Genomic DNA, 24,552 nt, shown 5'->3' on the forward strand with positions numbered 1-24,552 from the left:
CTTTGGTGATCCTCAGTTAAGCCATTAAAGCGTTCTAAATGCGTTTGTACTTGGTTTTCCAGTTCACGAATGCGCTCGTTGGCTTGTTGGTATTTTGCTTTCTCCTCTTCGATGGCTTTCGTAAGCTCGCCCAAGTGTTGCTCTTTATCAGCCAAGGTATCTTCCAGCAATTTTGCCCTAGACTCCTGATCGCCCGAGCTCTGGACCAACTTTTCCAACTCTTTTATCTTGTCTTCGGCTTGCTTCGATTGTTCAGTCAACGTGACGTCTTTTTCGGTCAGTTGTTGCATGACCGTTTCATATTGCTGTTTGTATTGATCGAGTTCGTTCGACACGGTCTCCAGTTGCTGTTGCGTCGTTTTCAGGGTCTGCTGGTGGTCGTCGTGTGCATCTTGAGTAGACTGCAGCGCCTGCAACTGACGTTCAGTCTCCTCGTGAGCTGTTTGCATATCGTGTAGCTGCTTCTGAAGCGACACATTTTCTTGTTGCAAAGCTGCAAGCTGGTCTGACTGGGAGTCGGTCTGAATCACTGATTCTTGCGGACCTGGCTGAGATACGTTGTGAATGATTGCGTCGTTTTTCCTAAAGCAAGCATTAGCGGGAATGCAAGCGTATTCACTGTGTAATTCAAAACCACTGACTCTTCTGATGTATTATTTGTCTCCTCTGAAACAGGTGCTTCTACAGGCGTCTGTGCGTCTGGTTTTTTAGCTTTGCTGTCGTCGCCTTCATGCAACCCTTCTTGCTTTTTGCTCTGAAATTTCTTGAGCTAGATAATGGAATGTTCACGTTACTCAAGGATCAGAGCGAATAGGATGGTCAGCCTTGGTTATAAGTATACCTTCTTTCTCGCGGCCAGTACTTTGGCTCTTCGTGCTTCTTCTGTTTCTTGGTCGGCCATGGCACGGTAACTTATACTTTCAAAGACCGAGCGCGAAACTGGTGAATGAAAAATGGCGAACTTGATTTGGAAAAAATTGTCCAGTCACTCATTGGGGAAGTCCATTTTTACGTCGTGTCTCTCACCATACGTAGTGCCTCCGCTTCGGATTCCGAAGTGGTTCGAGCTCTCTGAGCCGCTTTCAGTTCTTGAAGATTAAAGTGTTTTTTTTCCTATTTAGGGGTATATCATATTGCAGCAAAAGGGTCCCAAAATGCTCAGGACAACGTGCCCAAAAGTTGGCGAAAAGCCAGGCTAAATAATGTAGATAGAAGAAAAGACGCAAAGACGCAAAGGCAAGGTAATGGTGGACCTGTAGGAGTAGCGCCCATTTGAAAATGCGAATATGACTCAATATACTTGAAAGGGTGTGTTTATGATAAACCATGTTCAGCCTTGGAAAAAATGATAGAACATAGGTCAATGAAGAATGCAGAATCAGTTCAAGAGGGTGCCCACACCTCTACTCAAGGGAGCGGAACAGCCTGAAAAATGATAAAAGACACACATGATCGGGTGGTATATTGGAATGATTAGATCTTTTTACCTCATCAAAGAAGCACTGACAATTCTCGTATTTTTGCATCCAAAATCACTTTTTTACTGCCGCCTCCCAAATAAATCGAATGACTATTTTATCAAAACATGGACAACAATAGTCGCAGAATATGTTTTACACCGGATTATGTTATGTAACCTGATTAAACTGTAACGGTGGTATTCCATTCTATGGACTGGTTTAGGGCCCTACTATGCACTGCATAAACCATGCAGCTGCAGTATTTCTTTGTTCTCTTTCCTCTTTATCTCGTTAGACATTTTTTTAATCCGTAATACCAGAGAACACTAAAGATGACAATGAATCTGTTATATCTTTTTAATCAACGTAATATACTATTGGCAACACTAATAATGTCTGTACGAGTGCTAGCGACAAAAAGATAAACGAGTTCGCAGGAATTTTTGTATTTTTGTGGACCGATTTTCTCAGCATGACTGTCGACTGTTAAAAAAAAAAAAAGAGAATTGCAAGTCACTTTGGCAGCGAAATTTCAGGAGTTTTTTGCTCTGAAAATTTTGTGTTCATCTTCACCGCCAAAGTACACCATGCCTATGGACTCTTCCAAGTGGATCGACGTCAATGTCGAAAAAAATCACTACCATTTAGACCATTTCGTCATTCCTCAACATTATGAAAAGGACCTTTCAAGTATTCTTATTCCCCATGGTGTCATTATGGTATGTTCCTCGTCCCTGTCACTGACGCTCTTGTTTCTTTTGCTTCTCGAAACTGACGTGTTGCTCGGTGGCTTCAGGATCGTGTCCACAAGTTGGCTCGTATGATTGTCGACGAAACAACCGGTCCACTTGGTAATTATGCATTGACGATCATAACGGATCGTGGAAACTGACGGTTTTTGGATGGCAGTTGTGTGCTGTATCTTGAAGGGTGGCCATCAGTATTTCGCTGATCTGGTGAATTGCATCAAAAAACTTACCACTAAAGGTGGCAAAACTATTCCTTTGAGCCTTGAATTCATTCGTGTCAAGTCGTACAAAAATGACAAGTCGGATGGTGTGACCATCTCCATGACGGAGGAAGAATGCCGCGAATTAGAGGGCAAGGTATGGCAATAAGCAGGAATAATCCATCGACTGCGAGACTTGCTCACCTATTCCCTTTCGGTAGAATGTGTTGATCGTCGAGGATATCATTGATACAGGTGCTACCATGGTGAAATTATTGCAGAAGTTGGATGAATATAAGCCCAAATCGTTGAAGGTGACCAGCTTGTTGATCAAGAAGACCACCCGAAGCAACGGCTATGTTCCCGATTATGTTGGCTTTGCTATCCCTGATGCCTTTGTTGTCGGTTATGCGTTGGATTATAATGAATATTTCCGTGATCTCGACCATATTTGTGTGATCAGCGTAAGTTCCAATAGAGCTTTTTTGGAGAAATTAAACGCGGATTCACCTGACATTTTTCCTTTTTTTTTTAGGATCATGGCAAGGAAGCTTATGCGATAAACTAAATTTCTTTGTTGGTCTAGATTTATATAGAAACGATGTGCGGCGATCTTGGTGTATGATTTTCATTCTTTTCATATCAAAATTAAAAACTTTGCAAATGTCTATGTGAAAAGTCTACTTTAATGATGCTTGGGCCTAAAAATAATTGCGTCTATAAGAATGCTTAATGCTGTATAGTGTATAATAAGGGCAATAGTGATCTTACACGGGGTGGCAAGGACATAGGTTAATGTGATGATGAGATGAGTCAAATAATCAAAAAAAAAGGGCAAATCAATAAGGGGGAAGGAAACAAAAAAAAAAAGTCAATGATGCATAAAGAATATTAGCCGGCTAAAACTAGTGGAGTGAAAAGGTCACAGGGAAGCAATCGAATGAAAATCAATAACAATAGAATAAAAAGAAAAGAAAAGGACGAAAGATGAAATGTACAGATAAGTTGGCATGCTCAGTAGGGTAAAAGTGGCACAGAGTTTGAGAGATTATCATAACATAAGCTTGAGGCGGGCGATGCAAAAGAGTAGAACGATAACATACTCGGATCAACGAATGCCGGTGCCTGATGCCACACAGGAGCTGAGGGCAGAGGCATCCAAGGCTCAACGGCGTTGCACGAGTTCGCAACGAATTTTTCGGTGGCGTAATGAGATGGCATGCTTTGATACGTAGTTGTCGGTATGCTCTCCAATTTGAAGGTTTCATTCGATGCGTAGCTGCAGTCAGGAGAATAAGATGCGCAGGTAGACACCGGACTATTGGGGTCAAACACCATTGGAGGGGACGATTGCACCAGAGTGTAAGGCATGGATGCACCAAAGTGGATGTCTTTGGTCTTCTGGACCGGGCTAGGCGGTGCAAACACATTTTGCACGTACGACATACAGCTCTTACTACCGGAGGGCTGAAAGAGATGCTGAGGATTGATGGTCATCTGCTGACACGACACATTTTGACCAAAGTACACGGTTTTGGTGTCTGCAACTTCATTCATCACGCAAGGAGCTTGCGAAGCCACGACACTCGGACTCTGCGAAGTCCTGGCCTGGGTCGTTATTGTCATGCTCGGGGCAGCCGACCAAGTGATTCCCGAGCTTTGTTTGGCGGTAGTATGTTCTCGTTGCGGTTGCTTCTTTAGTGGCATTTGACTTTTCTTGGTATCTGACTGGGCATTCGTAGTATTGCGGGATCGCTTGTTCGGTTGACGTAAAGCCGTAGCGGGATCATGGTAGAACAGTTCCATCATACGATTGTTTTCCTCTGAACGCGAAGTGAACTTGTTAGCGGGTCGCTTCAAATATTTTCTGGTCTTGCGTCCCAACTTCTTGACTGGGCGATATTTGTAATTGGGGTATCTATACTCTGGGTTTAATAACCATGTTGTGGGTTCAAAAGAGATTTTTTGTAAATAACTTACAACTTGGCATGCTCGATTTTAGCAAGACGTGCACGCTCTCGGTAAGGCGCCTTTTCTTCTTCGGAAGCTTCCCTCCACCACTTGGCAATGATTTTCGAGATGTCACGATGATTAGCTCCGGGGCAGCGAGCGGCGATTTCGACTTGCTTGTCCAGACGATAGGCCAAGAAGCAATTCATTGGTCGAGGAATTTTGCATTGGTTATTTTTGACGTTGAAGATAGAGCACGTTGACATTGTTAAAGTGTTTTTGTTGTGATAAAGACCCGGGGAAACGGATTTCGATCGAGCCTTTTTATTGACGACGTAATCTCAAGGGATGGGTTATCCTGTCATTTAAATGCCTTGGTAAATGACGATCACCCAACGAATCAATTGCCGTTTTTTAAGTTTTGGTAGCGTGAGGGTCCGTTCTTTCTTGTCCATTTTCCTTCAAAAGTCGAAGGGATCAGAAGTGCGATCACAGACCATCCATTCCAGATATGGTGTATCGCCGCTTTGCAATGACTTTATTGATGTATCTTGCCCCTGCTTGAAACAACGCTGGTCGACATTCCCCCCCCCCTTTATTTCACCCGCCCAACCCCATAGTGAAAACATCATGGCTGATGCAGCCTGCTTAGGCGCGTAATCAAAACCTCCACTGAAAAAGGCTATACTCTAACATGATTTCCCGCATCATCGGCGTTGCCTGGAAATGAACCATTTTCGTACATCACTCAATCTCCACGGGAAATGTCCAAAGAAAGACAAAATCAGCAAACTTGTCTATTTTTACCCCATTTTCATTCTTGCATTTTCCTTCTTAAAATGGCAAACATTCAATTACTTGAGGAAAGCCTCGTGGTAACAAAAGACTGCATAATAAATTCATTCTTTTATCTGTCAGATTGTCATTCATTCAAATTTCTGTGCCACTGAACCATGCATCTGTCTGTTTTAAAGATAGATTACAAGCAGTATCCACTTGCATCTTTTCAACTATTTGCTATTCATCCATAATCCCGCATACTGTTTTCATGACCATTCTCTTTCGACTGGGCAATGCTGCATGCAACTTTGTCATTGAATCAGGAGTATCGGGAGGTTTTGTTCAATGAGCGGCTTTATACCAACTATGGACGAACAATGACCTATCTATCGTTGACGACGGATTGGCGAAATTCGGCAGTGGTTGCCATTCGTTACGATAACGCCACGTTGTAACGCCTGGATATCGTTTTTGTCTGTTCATGCATCCAATATATGCGCTTGGAAGCTTTGTCATTAAGAAAAAAAAAGTGAGCCGTTACTTTTTTTTAGCGTGGCATACACATAACAAATTCTTAATGACTCACTTTTTTGATGCATATTTTCCTTCAATACCGTGCGTATAGAACCATGTAAATATAAGTGAAAACTGGCCAGAGTATGAAATTATGTACCTTTTAACGTATGTGGTTCGCCTCTCTTTCTTTTTATCATGCCTTTTGCACTGATGATGATAGCTGTATGCTACAAAAAAATGCCACTGTATAATTCTAAGTTTAGCGATTCAGGAACTCTTCTCTCAGGATGTAAAAGGAATTTATTGTGGAAATAACACGGTATACATAATTCAAAAAGATTGATAGGTAGGATGTTCGAAGACATGGTTTCTTTCGTAGCGCTTGCCAAGTTACAGACACGCAATGATGGACTATTGTCACTTTCGGTTATGAAAAAGTTTCAGCGTCTCCTTTGATTTATGACCTATTACATAAAATATGAGAAAGAAGACAGACGAATAATGTACGGCGCTGACATTTCGATGTACCTGTGCGGATGCATGAGCTAACCCTTCTGTACGGTACCCGTTGCCATGCACAATATGTTACTTTCAGACGAGTTGAGCCAATCTTATATCACTCTTTTTCCGCTGATGCAATGTCACTTGCGAATAAATTTTGAATATTTGTTAATTCATTGCAAATGAAGTTTTAGCCATGATGTTTTGGGGGTCATTGCTCATATAGGGCAGCTCGACTTTTAGATTATACACTCTATAATGTCGAGAAAGTTGAGGAGATGTTTCCAAATCGTATATGTAAAGTCAATCAAGTTTATCTGTGAGTTGTAATTGAAGAAAAAAAGGAAGCTGGGCGGTCAAAAGTTACTCTTGAAACATAAGTGTCCCTTTCCGAATGCTGGATGTGATTGGAGGATTGAATGATCATCCATTCTGTGTAGTTTACCACAATAATTCGTTCTTCAACATAATCTTTTCCCTCTGCCTTGATTTCATCATTTCAACCTCTCAAAAACTCTCTTCCACAGAAAACTATGGAGCCTAACCGCTCTGCAGAGACAGGAGTTGCCAAAGCATTAGAGCGCCAATCCGATTCAAGAAATCACTGTGGAAGAGTCAAATCCGATTTTCCCTTCATGTTTTGATTAGGAGGAAGGAATATGAATGGAAGCAACTTAGCATCACTGTCTATCGCCTGCGCGTCTATTTTTAGACACGAAGTAATTCATTCATGATACAAAGAAGCACAACATGTGGGGTTTTTGCTGAGTAGAGAGACTGTTACTCAAAATACACGCATTTTTGGATTTTTCTGTCGATGAAACAAACAGCTCGGTATGCTCATATTGTGCGTGATACAAAAAAAAACCTTTGAAGTTGCTAACATTGTAAACAAGTAACAATAAAGAACATCGCACACATGGACATAACATGGACCGAGAATATTGTTGGACTGAAGTTGCACGTCAACATTGGAACACACCAAATACGGTTCGACCTTTCATACGGGCCCGGGATTTAATTGTCCGGAAATAGATTCCAGGAGACCCAACAGCCCTTGGTTCTAACTTCTCACTTCTCGATAGCTGGTAACCATTCTAACCCTTGATGAATCGCTCTCAAGCATTACGCTGTCGTGATCCCATCTTTTCCTCGACAATTACATAGACTGGATACCAATTTTTTGCTCCTGTAAGCTAGATGAATGGGATCGGAATGCAAACTCTAGTAAAGTTTTTTTTTTTTTTGCTTCTTTTCTTTTGCAGACGATCGAGAGACACACCAACCGGTAATTCCCCTTGCAAGACTCCTGGATAGCAAGCTTTTTGCACGTAAAATAAAGCGTTAAGAAAAATCTACTGTGAGCTGGTATTGGCTTGAGGACCGTGTATTTGACTAAATGTAGAAATAGAAAGTCGTGAAGAGGATGGGGGAGTTTTTTGGGATGGACTTTTTATTTTGTATGTGGCACCAGCCGAGGCGGAGCAACGCTCCTGTTACGCAAAACAATACGGCGTAAGATGATAAAATCGGTTGCGAATCAATATAACTTTTGTTGCCCAGCAACACGTCACGGAAAACTCTCCACAGACCGATTTCTTCTGCTGAGAAAATGGACAGTTGTGTCTAACCATAAAAATCGCCCTCGTCTCTCCCCATGGTTGGAAATCGCATCGTGCCTGAATCCAGTTTTGGCAAGTTGTCGGTTTTCACCGCGTTTAAAGGCAAGGCATAAAAAAAAAGTGAGAAACAAAAAACCAGAAAGGTCTCGACTCCGCATGAGCTCGGATCGGGGGTGAAAACGAAAAAGCTGATCAGGGCGGTTGCGATGATACTGCACGAGAATAGCGTGATGCCCGGAAATAGGTGATACAGAATCCAAAGAGTTCGGCAGAATGCATCGCGTATCTTCAATGGTATATGTGTCCATAACACATCTGGAGCACTAGACACTCCTTTTTCCTCTCCATTCTTTTTTTTTATTATAATCCTTAGTTACGTCCGTTGTCATAGACACTATTTTACTGCCCCTTTCTTTCCTATCTTTTATTTTCTCTCATTTTTTTATTATTTTATCCTCTCTTTTTATACTTCTATTCGTATTGATAGATTTAACTGTCTGACTGAATCATAATCATCAACCTTCATTCCATTCGACACATTGTAACATAATAACATCGCCATTTCATCATGCTGTCTGCGTCCACGGTTCACGCTGCTCCATTGGATGCTTTCATGAATCCTGCTTCAACATCTCCACCTTTGTCGTCCTTCTCCCTCGATAGCAACAAAAAATCAACCGCATTATCCGAACTCATCCAAAGCGAAAAAGATTACATTGAGAAACTGGAAACCATTGCCACTGTATGTATTATTTTGCGTAAAAAATGACTACTTTCTCTATTGTTGGCCGCATCTCGTCGATTTTGTAGCTGCCATGGATAAAAAAAAACATCTCTACATGTGTGAAAAAAAAAAAAAAAAATACTGATCGGCGACTGTAAACAATTGTTTGTAGCAAATTTCTCCTCTTTGGAAAGAAGAAGCGACAGCTACTGCTCCCGATTTCACCGAATTGCTAACCTATGCAAACGATATCTTTGTGGCAAATACGCAATTCTGCGCGGTATTTATGAATATTTCTGTCTTTCCCGTCTTGTGTACCAATGTCTGACGTTGGCATGTTTCTTTTTTGGCAAACCGGCTCGCTTAGAAACTCGATCATATTGCTGCTAATCCTCATACAATGCGGGATCTCGGAGATGTATTGATGCAATGGGTAACGTAGTCAACCCCTCCACCCCTGTTAATGTGCAAATCACAAAGCTAACATGCCTGCAAATCGCACTCTCCAGTCCAAGACTATAGAACTTCCTTATGGCAATTTCTCTAGAAGTTACATTACCCATCTTAATCAACGACAGGATATCGCCTCTCTTGCATCTATCCAACAATTACTTCATGTAACTATCCAACTTTCGTATTACTTTGAACTTGCACTTAGGAAGATGGTCATGTACCATACTTATAATGGTGCCAAGAAAAAAAGAAAAAAAAAGCTCATGGACGACATCATCGGGGGCTAACATTCGAATTTTTAGAATCTGTCGACTGTCAAATCCTGTGATATTACGCTTGAATATCTCTTTAATGCCCCTTTAAAACGAATGCAGTACTATAAAGTACTTTATAATGTACGTATTTTAAAGCTTAAGAAAAAAAAAGGGAAAATTAAGTTGCTTACTCAAAGGATAAAAACAACTACTCTGCTTTAGAATTTATTGGACAGCACTGAAGTTGGCGGATCTGACCATGCATTGGTATCAGCTGCCAGTAACAGAATAGACGCCATCATGTCCTTAATTCAGGAAACGAGTCCGCTCTCATCGCTCTCATCATCCTTTGTTAATTCATCGACGAGCATTGAAAGTTCTCAATCTACCACGCTCACTTTACCTCAGATCAAGACCGATTTTCATTTGTCGAATCAAGATACTCCAGCGATGAGACGAGGCATCAATTTAAAGACATTTGTGTCGCAGATGAATTGTTCCCAAGTCGTTGACTTTGCTACCGGAGCGCCAATGGTTCGTATGTATAAAACATGAATGAATAATCACCCATATTGAACTTCTCCTTAGTCCTACTCGCCGCAACTGATCAATACGGATGCCCGACTCATTGTGCACAATCATTTCATGCTTCTTCCCGAGAACGAAATCGGTCGACCAGTACGTGTTCGCGCCACTTTGACCTCGGAGCAGCTTCTCATCTGCAAGGAAACGACCAATGAAACGTATTTGCTGATCTATCCCGCCTTTGCCCTTCGGGATGTCGCCGTTCAATCCATCTTACTCAATCGGGAAATCGTAGGCGAATATTTTGTGCAATTGACGATCCATGGCAAATCCCAATTGACACTGCGCGCAGACGCAAGGGAAGTACGCAATATGTGGCTTGGTCTGGAATCGACCGCCGCCAATGCAGCCATGTTGTCTCCCAAGCCTTTACAGGTGGTCGTGCAAATGCATGCTCCTGACAGTGGAAACGCCCCAGCCTTACAGAATGGAGTTCAGCGTCCTCCTCTTGAAATTGCAAAGACCAAGAAAAAACGGTCCATGATCCGCCGTGAAGACGTGTTTTCGTTTTATGGTGAAAACTCGGGAGAAATTTCACCGCTGGAAAGCTCGTCCGATGAATCCGACGATGATATGTTCGAGTCGCGGGCTTCCTTTTTACCCGTTGTTCCGCCAAAAGATCTTTCCGGCATGTCAGGCCCAAACGCCGCTTCCAAGTCATTGCCAAAGGCACCTTCCGCTGCCGAACCGACTGGAGAAAAGCTATTACCGGAATTGCCACCCATTGTCCCAGTAAAAGATTTCATGCGATCTTCGTTTAGTGTATCCGATTTCCCAGGGGTACCAAACACCAACAGCAACAGCTCTACTTCTGCTTCTGCTTCGACATCCACGTTGGCATCGGGCTCAGCTTCAGCTTCAACCTCTACCACATCGACGTCTCAGATGAATGCCAAGCAGGACAGTAATAAGCGATCATCCTTGGAAATTCTAATTGCCTCCATCGCTGTCGGGGAGAGTGACCCTGCTGCACTGAAAACGGAGACGGCTTCCTTGTCGTCGTCAACATCGTCGTCCACTGATCGTTCAAAGGATAAGCGGGTAGCAGACCTGTCGTTGCGTGATCCCATGACACCGCCCGCCAGCCGTTCGCCCACGCCCAATAGCGCCGTCCGTGAACGACAGGCCCATGATATGGGCTCACGGCCCGTCACCCCTCGTCTGAGTCCCGAGTCGGCCGCATTTCCAATGACCAACAAGCCTTTGCCTCGAACATCCTCGATTCGAAGTGCGACCATGCCTCCTCCCGGGCAGCAGTATCCTCCTCCACCGCCTCAGCACCAGCAAATGCGCCCTCCTGCACATAATGGTCGATCTCCTTCGCCTATGGTACGTGGACCTTCAGGACCTTATCCCCAACGGCCTTCCATGCAGATCTCGTCAGCCCCTGGTTATGCGCCTACACGATCCATGTCCTTGAATCCCGCTGGTTCACAACTGCGTCCTACTTCGATGATGATACCGCAACAACGTCCTGGAAGTCCTCGTCCACCACCTTACAACCAACCTGTTGCTGCACGATCGGCTTCTTCGCTTCGAGCAAGCACTTCGTCAAAGTCGCATACACTAAGCCGTGATGATTCCTTGCAACGATCTGCGCCACCCACACCATTAATGCGTCCATCCCTCTCGAGCGGCACCACATCATCCTCATCGTTGAGTCCCTATCATTCACCAGCGGCAGCTTTGTCGACGCCGGCCGTGCCTACCTACCTTGGTCAGCAATCAGTGCCGCGACCTGCTCTTGTATCTGGCACACCAAGACTAACCGCACCTGGTCAGGAAGATGCCGGATCGCCTCCTCGAAGCGTAAGTATCCTGCAAAAATAGCAACATGGCAAGCGACGGAACTAACCTGAAATGGTATTTGCTTTTTTTTATTTGTATAGCCTAATATGATGAACGGGAATCCAAACGGTATACGACAGGTGCTGTATAGTCACGGTTGTGAAGTATTTCATTGGAAAGACGAGTCATGGTATGCTGTGGACGGTGAATGCTTGCTTGAAGTACGACAGACCTTTACGAATCGATCGTGCGTCGCCATTCGTCTACAGAGTACGGCTCAGTTGTATTTAAACGCTTGGATTCTTCCTTCGACCTTGATTCGCCGCCCATCCGAAACCGATGTGACATTGAGTGTATTCCTCGGTCCGCGCAAAGAAATGTACCTTGTCCATTTCACTGAAGCCTCCGAAGCCGAGCGATTGACCCTGCTTCTAAATCGAATGTACCAAGAATCATTGCGTGTGACACGTCATGAAAGTATTTCGCCTCCCTCTTCTGTGCGGAAAGCTTCGTTGCTCGACGAGAATATCTCCACCGAAGAACTGGCGCCTATTCCTCAGACACTGAAGCTCGTGATGCAATGCAAATGTAAACTGTTTGTGCAAAACGAACATTCCAATTGGAGTAGCTTTGGCAGCGTCACGATGAAGATATCGCAACAGTTGCCGAGCAAAAAGATGCATATCCATATCGACGTAGAGAAAAGCGGCAAAGCTACCAAGAAACTGGTCAGCGCATCCGTACAGAGTCGTAACGTGGAGCGTATCAATCCAAAGCGTATTTCATTCCTGTTGGTCAATGAACAGGAACGCACAAGCATGGTCTATATGGTACAAATCCGCGAAGAGCAAACTGGTAATAAGATTTACGAATATCTCAAGCTTAAAAACGCCGAAAACGGATGGTAAAAAAAAAAACCGTCGTCATGGTGTTTCTTTTTCTTTTCTTCACTGAAGAAAATCCCAGTGAATCATCAATGTGTCCTCAATTCGTTTGCATTAATCACTCCATTCTGTCTTTTCACTCGTTACCTTCCTGTCTCCCAACCTTGCCCTTCTTTTTTTTTCTTCCCATTTCCCAATCCTGTCTTTTTCTGATATCCTGATTTTCGTTTAGCATTCATTCATCTGTTCTTTTTCAATGTGTGTGTTTTCTTCCCCATTCCCTTTCGTTTTTTTTTTCTAAGAGTATCGATATAATAGCATCAAAAATATTTATACATATTATATATGGATGCATGTAGACATATCAGTAGGTGCATTACTGTGATCGTAAACTAGCTTTCAAGTTTCGCATCATTTCTTTGCCTGAATCAAAACAAAAGTGCAAGTCAGATTTGATGCAATTCAAGGGATGGCGAAAAGCATTAGCGAAAATGACATACCGTTTTCTATTGCGTCTAACAGCTGATTTTCAATAGGGCCCCATTCGACCTGCCATGGTGCACCATCTTGCAACTGCGTAATTTCATTCCAATCGCTAAATACCGGTGTATCGTTAATAGGCACTTCACGACCAGTAGCTGTTTTGATCTTGGTGATTTTCCGGGTCTTGAAAGTCGCCACAATGTGAATACGCTGAGCAAGCGATTTTCCAGTGTCGGTGGGATGCACTCGAATCCATACACGATGTTCAGGATCAATGCTAGGCACAGTGATATGGCGATCATTTGGATCCGCTATGTTACCACACCAACTATCAGCCAAACCGGTACGCGTCAAATATTTTGAAGTCAGCACTTACTTGTAGGAACCTGCGGCAACGACTTGTTGAGATTGGCGGGTACGGTGCTGGTCGAGCTAGGTGCAATCTTGTAATAACCATAGTCCTTGGAGGACACTAAAAAATATGAAGCCTAGTTACAGCCTGTACAATATATTAACCTCATATTGTAGGATTTTTACCTTCTGAAAAAGTCACTGGCGCATGCGGCTCAACAGTGGTAGATGCCTCGGTGACGACCGGTGTAGGTGCACCCGCACGAAGTATATTTGTTGGAAATACTTGCGGTATAGCATCGACAGAATCGCACTCGGATGCTGCGTAAGCTGGGGGTATCGACTGCGATGAGGGCTGAGGCGTTTGCGATAGAGATACCGCAGAACGTGAGCGCTGATGGCCGATAATCAAGCCGTTTGGACGATGCTGTCGGTCGCTTCCTTCTTCCAAAGTCTTCTCGTCATTGGTAGAAACATTGTCCGTACTTGCATTATCACTTTTTAGTAGCGCTTGTAGACGGGCTTGCATGTCTTTCAAGGATGCCTGGGAACTTGTACTGATATCAGAATGGTTGTGAATTTCAACTGCCGTCTTATCTTGCTTCTCTTCCTCGATTTCAAAGCTATCCGCGAATGGATCACCATTGTCATCTTCCGTGATAGGCTCATACAATCGTGATTGTTCCGATAGGCTCAGTTTTGGACTCTTGGATAGCGTTATCACCTGAGGAGATGTTTCCCAAAACCTATTTTCTTTTGACTCCTCCGTATCGAGATCAGTCAAAGATTTGGTATAAATGGTGGTATGATTGGAGGGAGTGGGAAAAACCTCGTCGGGTTTCTGCATTGGACCCGTAAAAACTGGAGATTCGGCGGCGATGGCGGCGGCTGTAGGGACAGAGTGATGGGACTTGTGTCGATGTGGCATGGTATTTGCAGTTTTGCTACTAGGCACCACGGGTGGCTGCGTTACGGAGGGTATAAATGCGGAAGATGAGGATTGGTGTCGTTTATGCACGATCTGGGGTTCTGGCATCGGAAAATAGGATGGTACCGATGGTTGAGTATACGGCGCAGGAGTAGTAGGTGCCACCGGTATTACAGGAACAAAATTGTCTCGGGACATGGGACGAGACGGTAGTGCTTGAGGGTGTGGTGTTGTTGATAACGAAGATGCTGAGGAAGACGATGTAACAGGCGCCGAGGCCATAGGATAAGAAGTCTTTGGCAAAGAATGGTGTGAATGGTGCGCATATATTGGCGACGGTGACATTACGGGTGGCAGAGAAGGTGATGGCTGACTGTAATTGTGAGTCGATTGATTCGATAGATTGCTCGTCGAAGAATACGATGGCAATGGACGCGGCGGTAAGGAAGGCACATCGCTATTCAACGTCGAGGGCCTGTAATTCGCTTGGCTGTTTTCACTGGTGCCAGAGTTTGCAAATGACGGTAATGACGATGAAGACTGTTGATGAGATATCGCGCCAACTGGTGAAGACCATGCACTTGTGGAGCCGTGCACTGTGAACAAAAGGTTAAAGTCTGGTCAGAGACGTGTTTGGAAAGCGACCTTAAGAACACTTACCTGAATTATATGCAGCCGGTTTTACTGGCAATGGTGGAGGACTCTCTGGGTTATTGACAGGCGAAGAGGACGGTGGCACCGGGTCAAAGGGCGTAGGTGCCAAAGGCAACTGCGGCGTCGAACCGTCCGAGTCCAATTCTGCTTGCAATTGTCGGGCCAATTCAGCATCTCTATCTTCTTGTTCCTTTCGAAGTGCCTGCTCTTGCTTCCATAGAATCTCTTCCTCCTTTTGAAGCCTTTTCTGAAGCTTAAGCGACTTGTGCTCTTTGCCAAAAAGATGTCTCATGTATCAAGGGGCAACTGTCGCCGGAGCTTGAATGGAGGCAGTGAAAAGAAAAGGGATTTCCAAAGCGGGGCAAACGAGGGTTTTATTTTTACGAGAGCCAATCAGAGGCGTATTCTTTGTTATATCAGTTCTTGGCAATGCTCGCAAGCGCACGAATCGTATTTCGTCCAGATGACGGATAGAGAGCCAAGATTTACACAAAAAGATGACTTTTTCTACACTATTTTATGATCTCACTGTGCACAAGAAGTGATGATCGCGCAGAAAAAAAAGTGGTATGCATGGGCCAAGCCACTCAAAGCTTCAACACAGACGCGATCTCGTGTGACACTGGTGTTCTACCTTTTGTCTGCTGGTCAGCATGCCGAATATTTTATCAGAAAAGGAACAGCTTGTACTAGATTCTGAGCGCGAAATTGACTGGCTCAAACGACAACTACAAAGATATGAGAACGTCGCTGAAGCGAAATCCTTGGAGCACGATGTCCGTCGCTTAACGCTAGATGAAGTCACTGAAAATCTAGAGCGATACAAAGAACGATTGAACACGCTGCGGACACAGCTGGATGTTATTACACAGTTCAATCTTGGCAAAGACGCTTTGACGCGAAGTCTTGATGGTTCGCATCAAGTACTGTCTGCGCTCTATCCACCGGATAGCGCTCCGGATACCCTAAAGCAAGCGTAAGTAGCTGATGGACCGATCGATGCCAGCCCTTAAGTTACTTATTTTCCATCGTATTCTAGTGGACTGGTTGAAAAACAAATTGAGGAAAGAGACGAGCTGCTTGTACGTTTTATGCAAACCTTTGAAAGCTTACGCGAGGTAAAAGCGAACCTAGTGAATACCCAACGTCAAATTATCGGTATGGTGTCATCAGGAACCAGGAGAAAACGATCAGAAAGATTAATCTATTTCATATTTTGGTTGTATTTCAGAGTGCCATCGAGCGAACCGACAATTAATGGCATCAATCGAAGAGCAAAATGTTTCGCAATCAGAAATCATAGTAGACATGCATGATGATCTCGCGGCTGAAAACCCAGAAGCTTTAACGGAAAGGTAAATCATAAAATGCTAGTCAACTCCCTTCACTCGTCACTTATACAACGGCACAATAATAGAATTCGAGAAATGCAAAACAGATTTGAAATTGCACGCAACGTGCTGATTGTAAGTTCCTTTGTTTTACTCTGATTCTCAAATACAAAGCTCACGGAAATCTTTTATCACTCCAAGGGTCTCATTCTCGAGAGCAATATTGACTGGGTCAACGACGAACGATGGCTTTCTGTCATGCTTCGGATCGGTAATGAGACAGATTAAACGATCTTTTCGCCTGTATATTTGTATATATTCTACATCCTTTTTTATTTCACAATCCCTTCCCATCATCTTTGTAAGACATTTTAAAAAATTCACTGTACGTCACAAGTGTTCAACTCAAACTCCGATGCCTGTGTTTTTTTACTGAAAAAAAAATCACTGTCTGGGGGGGCTGGCCTCTTGTATTAATTCCATCCCATTTCACACTATCATGCCTGTCGCTAGAATCGTCTCCAGTCCCCACTTTGCTTTCGTCACTCCCGAAAAACTCATTCGAGTGTAAGTAGTGTACATTTGGTCACTCTCGCATTGTGCATTCTCGTTAACTGTATATCCGGTAGTGCTCCTAACCTCGCCACCTGGGGTGTCGCCACCGGTTGTGCCCTCGCTCTCTTGGGTTCCGACATTCCTCTTGTGAAGAAGGATATTCTGTCCAAGATTCCTTTTGCCGGCAGCTATTTCTCTGATAACAAGACCGACGAGTAAGAAACGCTATTAGACGAACCAAAAACGAAAAAGGAAACACTACAATAATAAACTATTCGACTGCGTCACGTATTGTGCCAAAAAAGATATCAACGCGCGTATTAAACATGGGATCGGAAAAAAGGGATTTGCCGAAATGCAAAAAACGATGTGCCAATGAAAGAAGCGACCCCAGAAACCAGTAAATGATTCGATGATCTTATTTGCGGAACCGACCAGCATGCAAATATAAGGGAGACTAAGGGGAAGGGAGTGGAAAATAGTGGTCCAGAGCGGGGTCTAGATGAGGAGAGGAGGTGCAAGGAAGAACAAAGGGAGCATTCAAAGCGACGAAAAAAAAACCAACTACCACACAACCCAAAATCACTATCCACACTGTGGGATGTGAATTGAGATGGTTTATTACCGCACCCTCGTCTCCATTTTATGGATGGATCGACAGTGAGATGTGCACAGATATTTACTGCTTTTGAGCCATTCAATACCGGCGCGGAATACAAAACTCATTTACTTTTAACACGATAAAGAAATTCGTTGCATCCAAGTTATTTTTAAATTCTATGAACAAAACAGAATTCGTGTTTTCGATCCTCCTGGACAGGGAAAATGGGTTTTTTGGCTATATAATGACATTACTTTTTCATCCTGCAACCGCATCAGCTGCTCTTCTTTCGCTTGTCTCCTATGGTACGCTCCCTTTTGGTTATCGCGTTATTCGTAGCAATCCAATGTTTGGACGCCTCACCGGTGAATAAGAGGCCTTATACTGCACCCTATGGTCATGACGTATCTATGCCTGTCACGCATGCTCCGCCAAAATCCTTGATGGCTAGAGCCGAAAAAACAGCATGCACTAACATCCGCACCGATTTCACTCAAGGCACCTCTGGTTGGAAAGAGATCGATCCCACCAGGAAGAACTGGAAAGTCACCTCAGAGGGTCTCAAGTTGGTGCTGGCTCCTCCGGAGGAATACGTGCGCTTGAAGGATTCCGAAGGCTGTAAGTTGACCTCAATTTTTTCGTTGATGTTTTTTGACTCGACGAGACTATAAGTTCACTCAATAACTTAACTCTCCATTCTGTGAAAATAGTGCCTTACAACAAGTATGCTGGAAGCGGCGCAACGTTTAATTCGACCGACTACATGCAGTTTGGCAAATTCTCGGCCACGGTGAAGAGCGCACCCGTCGGTGGAGCGATCACGGCTATTATTCTTATTGGCGACAATGGTGATGAAATCGATTATGAAATGCTAGGAGGTACCGCAAGCTAGTTTATCGGATGTATTTCCCCTTAAAATTTATTTTTTCTAATTTCCTTTATATTGATTAGGTGATCCCAATCATGTTCAGTAAGTATAACCAAGTATCAACGAGATGCGACTTTTTTTCACTAACATCACCTTTACGCATCTTTGTACGTAATATTTTTTGTCTAGAACCAACTATTTTTACGGCGATGATATCGTGTATGGTGTTAACGGTGACATCCATAAAGTACCAAAGGACATTACCGAAAACTTCCTTACTTATACTGTGACCTGGTAAGCACGTTTTTTACCGTTGATTCACGTGAGCGCATTCTAAATCACGATTATTATTTTTTTTGGATTGTAGGTCACCCTCCAAAATCGAATGGTCTATCAATGGCAAAACCGTCCGTGTGAAAAAGCAAACAGAAACTTGTTCCAAGGGCGAATGCAAATACCCTACTCATCCCATGTATGTATCATTGTATAATCCATACGCAAATGTTTTTACTAAATTATATCATGTGTGTCTCTTTGTTTCGGTCTCTTTGTTCCATATCTTCATGGTCAAAGGCGTATTCAGGTCGGACTCTGGGACGGTAGCTTTCAACCCGGCACAGCTGAATGGGCAGCTGGACCTATCAACGTAAGATATCTGATCCAAAGCGCGTTTTATTTTTATTTTATTTTAAAAAAAAAGATTAATCTTGGACTTTGTTATCAATCTAGTGGGATAAGGCTCCGGAAATTGCTGCATATATCAAGAACATTGAAATCGAATGTGATCCCACGCATAATCGCGTCTCTAACTAGTGTAATCTTAGACTTTTTCCATGCATAGTGTCTCTTTCTTATAAGCACATAATTAAACACCGCCATTCAACGCCTCGAGAAACATAGCAGGCAATAAGTCCCACAACAAAATCTTATTATTATCGATCTGCTTGGTCTATTTGATTTTTGGTTCCATTAAAATATGCAATAGGAATGTTGTAATCTCGATTTTTTTTTTCAATTCTATTTGTAAGCTTTGACCCAGTCCTACTTGCGACATGTATGAGGAACCATTTTTTTATGCGTGTACATGCCTGTTCCTTAATACATTGCTTCTTTATTCTGCACTATGCCGTTGCAGTCCAATTACACGTCTTTTAATCATCCTATGCAAGCCACGCGAAGAGAGTCTCTACCAAGATGGCGAACTCAGCCCTCCTTGAAGCGTGTGGGTCCCTATATTCCTTCCCTTGCTACAGCCGATCATCAGAAATATGAATCGCCCAAGGACCGTGCGATGAACCAATTGATGAATCAAGGAGCCGATCTTCACTATACATCATATGCGCCGAAAAGAGATGAAGCAGCCCGCTATGGTCAGGATGGTTACGGTTCCCCTGATTTTCCAGATACGGATGATGTGACAACAATGCCAACCATGGAATCAATGGACCTGACCGCCGTGACAACAGACCATCACCATGAAATACATGATTTTTCACCGTCCTATGAGGAATGGAATAACTACGATGATGAACTATCAACCTTGACGTCGCAAGAAAACCATGTAGCCGCTACATCTTTTGCCACCCCGTCGGAACATCAGTTTCCCAAGCTGCCATATGCAGAGATCATGAACCGCGCTCTCCCACCTTTGCCAGAATCAGTATCAGAAGATAATTCTGCATCGCAACCTAAAACCCAGTTACGAAGAGCCGCCACATGGCTGGGCAAGCCTATCGATCAATTTCTTTCATCAAACCAAGTTTATTCCTTGGGACGAAAAATGTCTCAGGGGTTACCCCAAACTCAAAGGGGTGGGAGTGCAGATCACAATGATATGATATACTATGAAGAGACAACACGGCACGATGATAACCATTACCATGCAGGTATGGAGGTGACGCCTACAGTGAATGCAGAAACCATGCAAGGTTCGCGTCGAGTGGATCGCCATCCTGCTTCTGCTGAAGAGCGGTTCTACGGTACAGACACGGATCACTTTGGATTCTTACGGTAGGGATAGATGACCATAGTTAATATTGGAATAATTTTTTCTTATCGTTTCTCAGGTCTCATATGAATAACTTGCATACCGTGTCACCGGTCACGATTGTTAAACGAACTTACGCTCCTACTAAAGTACTCAAGAAAAAAACAATCCACTGTCAAGGTTCGTGCGTGATGAAGCGTTATATAAACATTAATATCGTTGTTTGCTGATGATGGAACACTGTAGTGAAACAAGTCATCAATAAGGGTTCCTCACGAGGTAAGGCTTGTCACATAAATAAATAAAACAAGGTTCAGATAATGTGACATCCATGCGTTTGCATAGACTACCTTTATGAGTTGCATTTGCAATTGAATGATATCACTCAGTTATCAGAAAAAGGTTCTTTGAAGGGATCCAACAAACGTACGAGCATTGATTTGCGAGATGACATTTCGATGTCATGGTACATAGTAGAACCACAACAAAAAAAAATGGTGCACTACGATGGCTAAACCCACTGAACATGGCTTTATTCCTCTAGGTCGGTCAAAGGTCCTTTCACCATGACATTTATTGTAGCAGCGAGACCTGCCCACGCATGGCTGTCACGTATGGGCATCGTACAACAACCTTTGGAACCCATGCCTGTGGTTGGCTTTTTGCGACTTACTTCGGCTGGTGACCACGGCCTTGAATCTTGTAACCAAGGCACACGACGGTATCAATTAACAAAGCCTAAAAACATACAAATCAAAGGACTTGAGCTGGAACTCGTCATTGATTTGCAAGTGCAAGAAGAGCAAACCTCGGCTGGAAAGCTATTTTCAAAGATATCTGCGCAGCGGCCAGGTTTCTCGTATCAATCTTTGTCCTCAGAATTGGACGCAGACATTCGGGCTGAAGATTTAAAGGCCGCTCTGGCCCATTGCAAAGCAGGCGACTATCTTACCTTTTATGTCCGAGGACTCGCTTTTCCTGTAAGTGGTTTCCCGCCTTGATTACATTATATTCTGTGAGATAAGCTCATGAATTGGTGCTTTAGACTTGGAAACGATATTGGGTGACGCTGAAAGACAGTCAGCTTGTACTGCGTGATTTTTCGTACAAGGTAAGACTAGCGTCGGCCCTATTGCCCAACAACGAAAATCCAGCCAAATCGTAAACTCCCTCATTGTACTAAATTTTCCCTTATACAGGATAAAGGACCGGTGGATATTCTTCCCTTGGGGTATTTGAAAGATGTACACAAACCGTCATGCGAGGATGAGGAAACAGTGTGCATTGATCGGCAAAAAGGCGTAGTTTTGCAATTCGATCGCACTAGTGCTGTGATGGTTCAACCTGTACGACTTGACGAAGACGAAGGGCTGGAAGGCAAAATGTATCTACTGGCTGATAATATGGCGCATGCAATTCATTGGCGTCGAGCTTTAGGCAATAGTACCTTTGAGAATCGAGATATAGGGGTCAACCTGAAATACCTGTGGTAGTCCGTCATAATAGATCATTTAGATTGGTTTTTTTTTTTTTTTTTGGGAACTGGACTATCATTCGTCATACTATTTCGTCATCTAACTGCTGAAAGCGCTTTAAAAAAAAGTTTTTGCAACCTTGTGCCTTGCACTGTATTCTTTTTTACTTTTACTCATTGGGATCTTGCAATCTGAATGATGAACCATGGTTATAACTCGCAAAGCTTAGATCAGCAGTTTGGTAGGACTTTGATATTACAGCCATAGGACGAAATAATATTTGCTTATTATTCCACCTCTTTCTTTAGCTGCTATGAGCGTTGGTGGCAACAAGTACAACGGTCCCTCAAACAATTCAGGACGGTCTGCCTATGTCCCTCCTCACCTTCGAGGTGGTAGTGGTCGTGGTGGTTTCCAAGACGGCGGTCGTGGCAGAGGTGCCAACGAAGGTTGGGCTGCCTGGAACAATGAACGTAACCGAGGTGACGGGTAAGTTATCTTGATTTAGAAGTGCACAAAAAAAAGAAGCAAGCAAAAGACTGATTTTCGAGAAACAAAAAACCATACAGCTGGTCGTCGTCCCGTTCGGATTTCAGCCGAGGCAATAGTTGGGGCGGTCCTCGCAACAACAACTTTTTCGAACGTGGTTCCTATGGAGGATACCGTAACAACCGTCGTGACGATATCGGTTATGTCCGTCGAGATGATAGTCAGGGTTACTGGAGAGACGGCGTCCACCACGTCGGCAACCGCAATCCTCGTACTGAACGGGAATTGTTTGGGACAGTGGATGATTCTGTAACCCAACAGACCGGCATCAACTTTGAAAAGTACGATGATATCCCTGTGGAGGCTAGTGGTGATAACTGTCCAGAGGCTGTAACCACGGTAAATTTTTTTTGATTTTCTTACCCCTGAAACTCCCCATTTGAGATGGAGTCCCGGTAGCATGGATCTAAACCAGAGCTAACCAATAGAGATGGTCAACATAGTTCACCCATCCTCCTTTGGATCCTCACCTTTTGAGCAACATCGAATTGGCAAGATACACTACGCCTACTCCTGTGCAAAAGTACTCTATCCCTATTGTCGGTGCCGGTAGAGATCTCATGGCGTGCGCTCAAACAGGTAAAGTGTGGAATTGATTTTCATAAAGGGTAAAGTGCGATGGCTGAGATTGAAACTCCCTCTAGGTTCTGGTAAGACAGGTGGGTTCTTGTTCCCCGTCTTGTCGGAGCTCTTCAGCAAAGGCCCCTTGGCCAGCGGGCCTGAAACTCCCTCTCACGGATACCGCTCTCGAAAAGCCTACCCAGCGGTTCTGATTTTGGCCCCCACTCGTGAATTGGTGTCACAAATTTATGAAGAAGCCAAGAAGTTTGCTTACCGTAGCTGGGTTCGTCCCGCGGTAGTCTATGGAGGTGCGGACATCGGAGGTCAGCTCCGCCAAATTGAGCGTGGCTGCGACCTTCTCGTGGCTACACCAGGTCGCTTGGTGGATTTGATTGAACGCGCTCGTATTTCGCTGGCTCACATCCGATTCTTGGTCTTGGATGAAGCGGATCGCATGTTGGATATGGGTTTCGAACCCCAGATTAGACGCATTGTCGAACAAGAAGATATGACGCCTGTGCAAGATCGTGTCACTCTCATGTTCTCGGCGACTTTTCCCCGTGACATTCAGTATTTGGCCCGCGATTTCTTGAAGGATTACATTTTCTTGTCGGTGGGTCGTGTAGGCTCGACTTCGGAAAACATCACGCAAAAGGTGGAATATGTTGAAGACGAAGACAAACGGTCGGTGTTGCTGGATATTCTTCATTCGACGGACGTCTCCGGTTTGACTTTGATCTTCGTGGAAACGAAACGTATGGCCGATGCCCTTTGCGATTACTTGCTGAACTCGAATTTCCCTGCCACCTCCATTCACGGTGATCGCACTCAACGTGAGCGTGAGCGTGCTTTGGATTCTTTCCGTACAGGTCGTACGCCAATCATGGTAGCCACAGCCGTGGCGGCGCGTGGTCTCGATATTGCCAACGTATCGCACGTCATCTCTTACGATCTACCCACCGATATTGACGATTACGTCCATCGTATTGGCCGTACTGGTCGTGCTGGTAACACTGGTCTGGCCACTGCCTTCTTCAACCGTGGTAACAAGAACATCGTGAATGATCTTGTCGATATTTTGAAAGAGGCCAATCAAGAAATTCCAAGCTTTTTGGAATCCATTGCTCGTGAATCACGATCCTATGGTGGCCGAGGCCGCGGAGGTCGCGGTCGTGGCAACTTTGGTGGCCGCGATTTCCGACGAGACTACAGCGGCAGCTCTCGTAATGGTCCTGGCGGCGGTGGCGGTGGTTTCTATGACATGGGAGGTTTCCCACCTTACTCCAACTATCCACCCTTGAGCGGCGGCGGCGGTGGTGGTGGTCGATCTGCTTATTCCAGAGACGTGCCTCTGCAATATCAGACAAAGACCAGTTGGTTCTAAATGACATTATTTTATTACTTTCTTTTTGATTATTATCTTTCATCATTATTTTTCATGCCATATCAATGATAGAGTCTGCATCCATTCCCTGCTCACATCCACTCAACTCCTTGTTTATTCATCCTCATTTTTTTCTTCTTTCCCATTTTCATTGCTTCGTTCATTTATCCTTCTTCTTTATTTTTTTTTATTTTTTTTACTTGTTTCTCGCTTTTATATAACTGATAGAGAAGGGTTTGCGTGGAACATCCCAAGTTGGGATGATGTAGATAGAATGTTTATAAAGTTCAAAAAGAAAGCGTTGTTCACCATCTAAAACTCTTCTTGCCTTTTCACAATTGTAAGTTGATATTAGGACA

General features: G+C 43.9%; 10 protein-coding genes across 10 annotated transcripts; 8 read left to right on the forward strand and 2 right to left on the reverse strand.

Annotated features, from left to right (window-relative positions):
• Positions 1-1,940: 1,940 nt before the first annotated feature.
• Positions 1,941-3,079, forward strand: BYT42DRAFT_560729 (phosphoribosyltransferase-like protein). Its single transcript, XM_051567269.1, has 5 exons — positions 1,941-2,179; positions 2,257-2,311; positions 2,370-2,566; positions 2,631-2,873; positions 2,945-3,079. The coding sequence occupies exons 1-5, from the start codon at positions 2,048-2,050 to the stop codon at positions 2,975-2,977; spliced, it is 660 nt and encodes a 219-aa protein (XP_051426438.1). The 5' UTR covers positions 1,941-2,047; the 3' UTR covers positions 2,978-3,079.
• Positions 3,080-3,423: 344 nt separating this feature from the next.
• Positions 3,424-4,568, reverse strand: BYT42DRAFT_611652 (uncharacterized protein; the record flags this gene model as incomplete). Its single annotated transcript, XM_051571534.1, has 2 exons — positions 3,424-4,327; positions 4,390-4,568. The coding sequence occupies 2 exons, from the start codon at positions 4,566-4,568 to the stop codon at positions 3,424-3,426; spliced, it is 1,083 nt and encodes a 360-aa protein (XP_051426439.1).
• A 3,648-nt stretch (positions 4,569-8,216) lies between these two features.
• BYT42DRAFT_241590 (uncharacterized protein) lies at positions 8,217-12,800 on the forward strand. The gene is made up of 8 exons (XM_051562672.1): positions 8,217-8,520; positions 8,675-8,782; positions 8,870-8,935; positions 9,012-9,119; positions 9,258-9,350; positions 9,432-9,743; positions 9,798-11,603; positions 11,684-12,800. The coding sequence occupies exons 1-8, from the start codon at positions 8,347-8,349 to the stop codon at positions 12,488-12,490; spliced, it is 3,474 nt and encodes a 1,157-aa protein (XP_051426440.1). The 5' UTR covers positions 8,217-8,346; the 3' UTR covers positions 12,491-12,800.
• On the reverse strand, positions 12,791-15,241 carry BYT42DRAFT_560740 (uncharacterized protein). Its single transcript, XM_051567270.1, has 5 exons — positions 14,889-15,241; positions 13,487-14,824; positions 13,326-13,421; positions 12,967-13,260; positions 12,791-12,889 (listed from the first exon to the last, which is right to left on the reverse strand). The coding sequence occupies exons 1-5, from the start codon at positions 15,172-15,174 to the stop codon at positions 12,843-12,845; spliced, it is 2,061 nt and encodes a 686-aa protein (XP_051426441.1). The 5' UTR covers positions 15,175-15,241; the 3' UTR covers positions 12,791-12,842.
• Positions 15,242-15,535: 294 nt separating this feature from the next.
• On the forward strand, positions 15,536-16,501 carry BYT42DRAFT_611655 (uncharacterized protein; the record flags this gene model as incomplete). The annotated part of the gene is made up of 5 exons (XM_051571535.1): positions 15,536-15,858; positions 15,922-16,040; positions 16,114-16,237; positions 16,300-16,348; positions 16,415-16,501. The coding sequence occupies 5 exons, from the start codon at positions 15,536-15,538 to the stop codon at positions 16,499-16,501; spliced, it is 702 nt and encodes a 233-aa protein (XP_051426442.1).
• A 211-nt stretch (positions 16,502-16,712) lies between these two features.
• BYT42DRAFT_491432 (ubiquinol-cytochrome-c reductase complex subunit-domain-containing protein) lies at positions 16,713-16,987 on the forward strand (the record flags this gene model as incomplete). The annotated part of the gene is made up of 2 exons (XM_051564077.1): positions 16,713-16,780; positions 16,843-16,987. 2 exons carry the CDS (start codon positions 16,713-16,715, stop codon positions 16,985-16,987), a joined length of 213 nt encoding a protein of 70 aa, XP_051426443.1.
• A 571-nt stretch (positions 16,988-17,558) lies between these two features.
• BYT42DRAFT_560750 (concanavalin A-like lectin/glucanase domain-containing protein) lies at positions 17,559-19,216 on the forward strand. The gene is made up of 7 exons (XM_051567271.1): positions 17,559-17,987; positions 18,080-18,247; positions 18,321-18,339; positions 18,427-18,531; positions 18,605-18,709; positions 18,811-18,883; positions 18,967-19,216. Exons 1-7 carry the CDS (start codon positions 17,672-17,674, stop codon positions 19,048-19,050), a joined length of 870 nt encoding a protein of 289 aa, XP_051426444.1. The 5' UTR covers positions 17,559-17,671; the 3' UTR covers positions 19,051-19,216.
• Positions 19,217-19,229: 13 nt separating this feature from the next.
• Positions 19,230-20,470, forward strand: BYT42DRAFT_560754 (uncharacterized protein). The gene is made up of 2 exons (XM_051567272.1): positions 19,230-20,241; positions 20,328-20,470. The coding sequence occupies exons 1-2, from the start codon at positions 19,361-19,363 to the stop codon at positions 20,452-20,454; spliced, it is 1,008 nt and encodes a 335-aa protein (XP_051426445.1). The 5' UTR covers positions 19,230-19,360; the 3' UTR covers positions 20,455-20,470.
• An 81-nt stretch (positions 20,471-20,551) lies between these two features.
• Positions 20,552-21,765, forward strand: BYT42DRAFT_560757 (uncharacterized protein). Its single transcript, XM_051567273.1, has 3 exons — positions 20,552-21,204; positions 21,270-21,335; positions 21,424-21,765. Exons 1-3 carry the CDS (start codon positions 20,791-20,793, stop codon positions 21,715-21,717), a joined length of 774 nt encoding a protein of 257 aa, XP_051426446.1. The 5' UTR covers positions 20,552-20,790; the 3' UTR covers positions 21,718-21,765.
• Positions 21,735-24,549, forward strand: BYT42DRAFT_511130 (P-loop containing nucleoside triphosphate hydrolase protein). The gene is made up of 5 exons (XM_051565152.1): positions 21,735-21,940; positions 22,008-22,188; positions 22,269-22,587; positions 22,692-22,827; positions 22,893-24,549. The coding sequence occupies exons 1-5, from the start codon at positions 21,895-21,897 to the stop codon at positions 24,191-24,193; spliced, it is 1,983 nt and encodes a 660-aa protein (XP_051426447.1). The 5' UTR covers positions 21,735-21,894; the 3' UTR covers positions 24,194-24,549.
• Positions 24,550-24,552: the final 3 nt, after the last annotated feature.

The sequence above is a fragment of the Radiomyces spectabilis genome (genome assembly GCF_025331425.1).
Source record: "Radiomyces spectabilis strain NRRL 2753 chromosome Unknown BYT42scaffold_3, whole genome shotgun sequence".
NCBI lineage: Eukaryota > Fungi > Mucoromycota > Mucoromycetes > Mucorales > Radiomycetaceae > Radiomyces > Radiomyces spectabilis.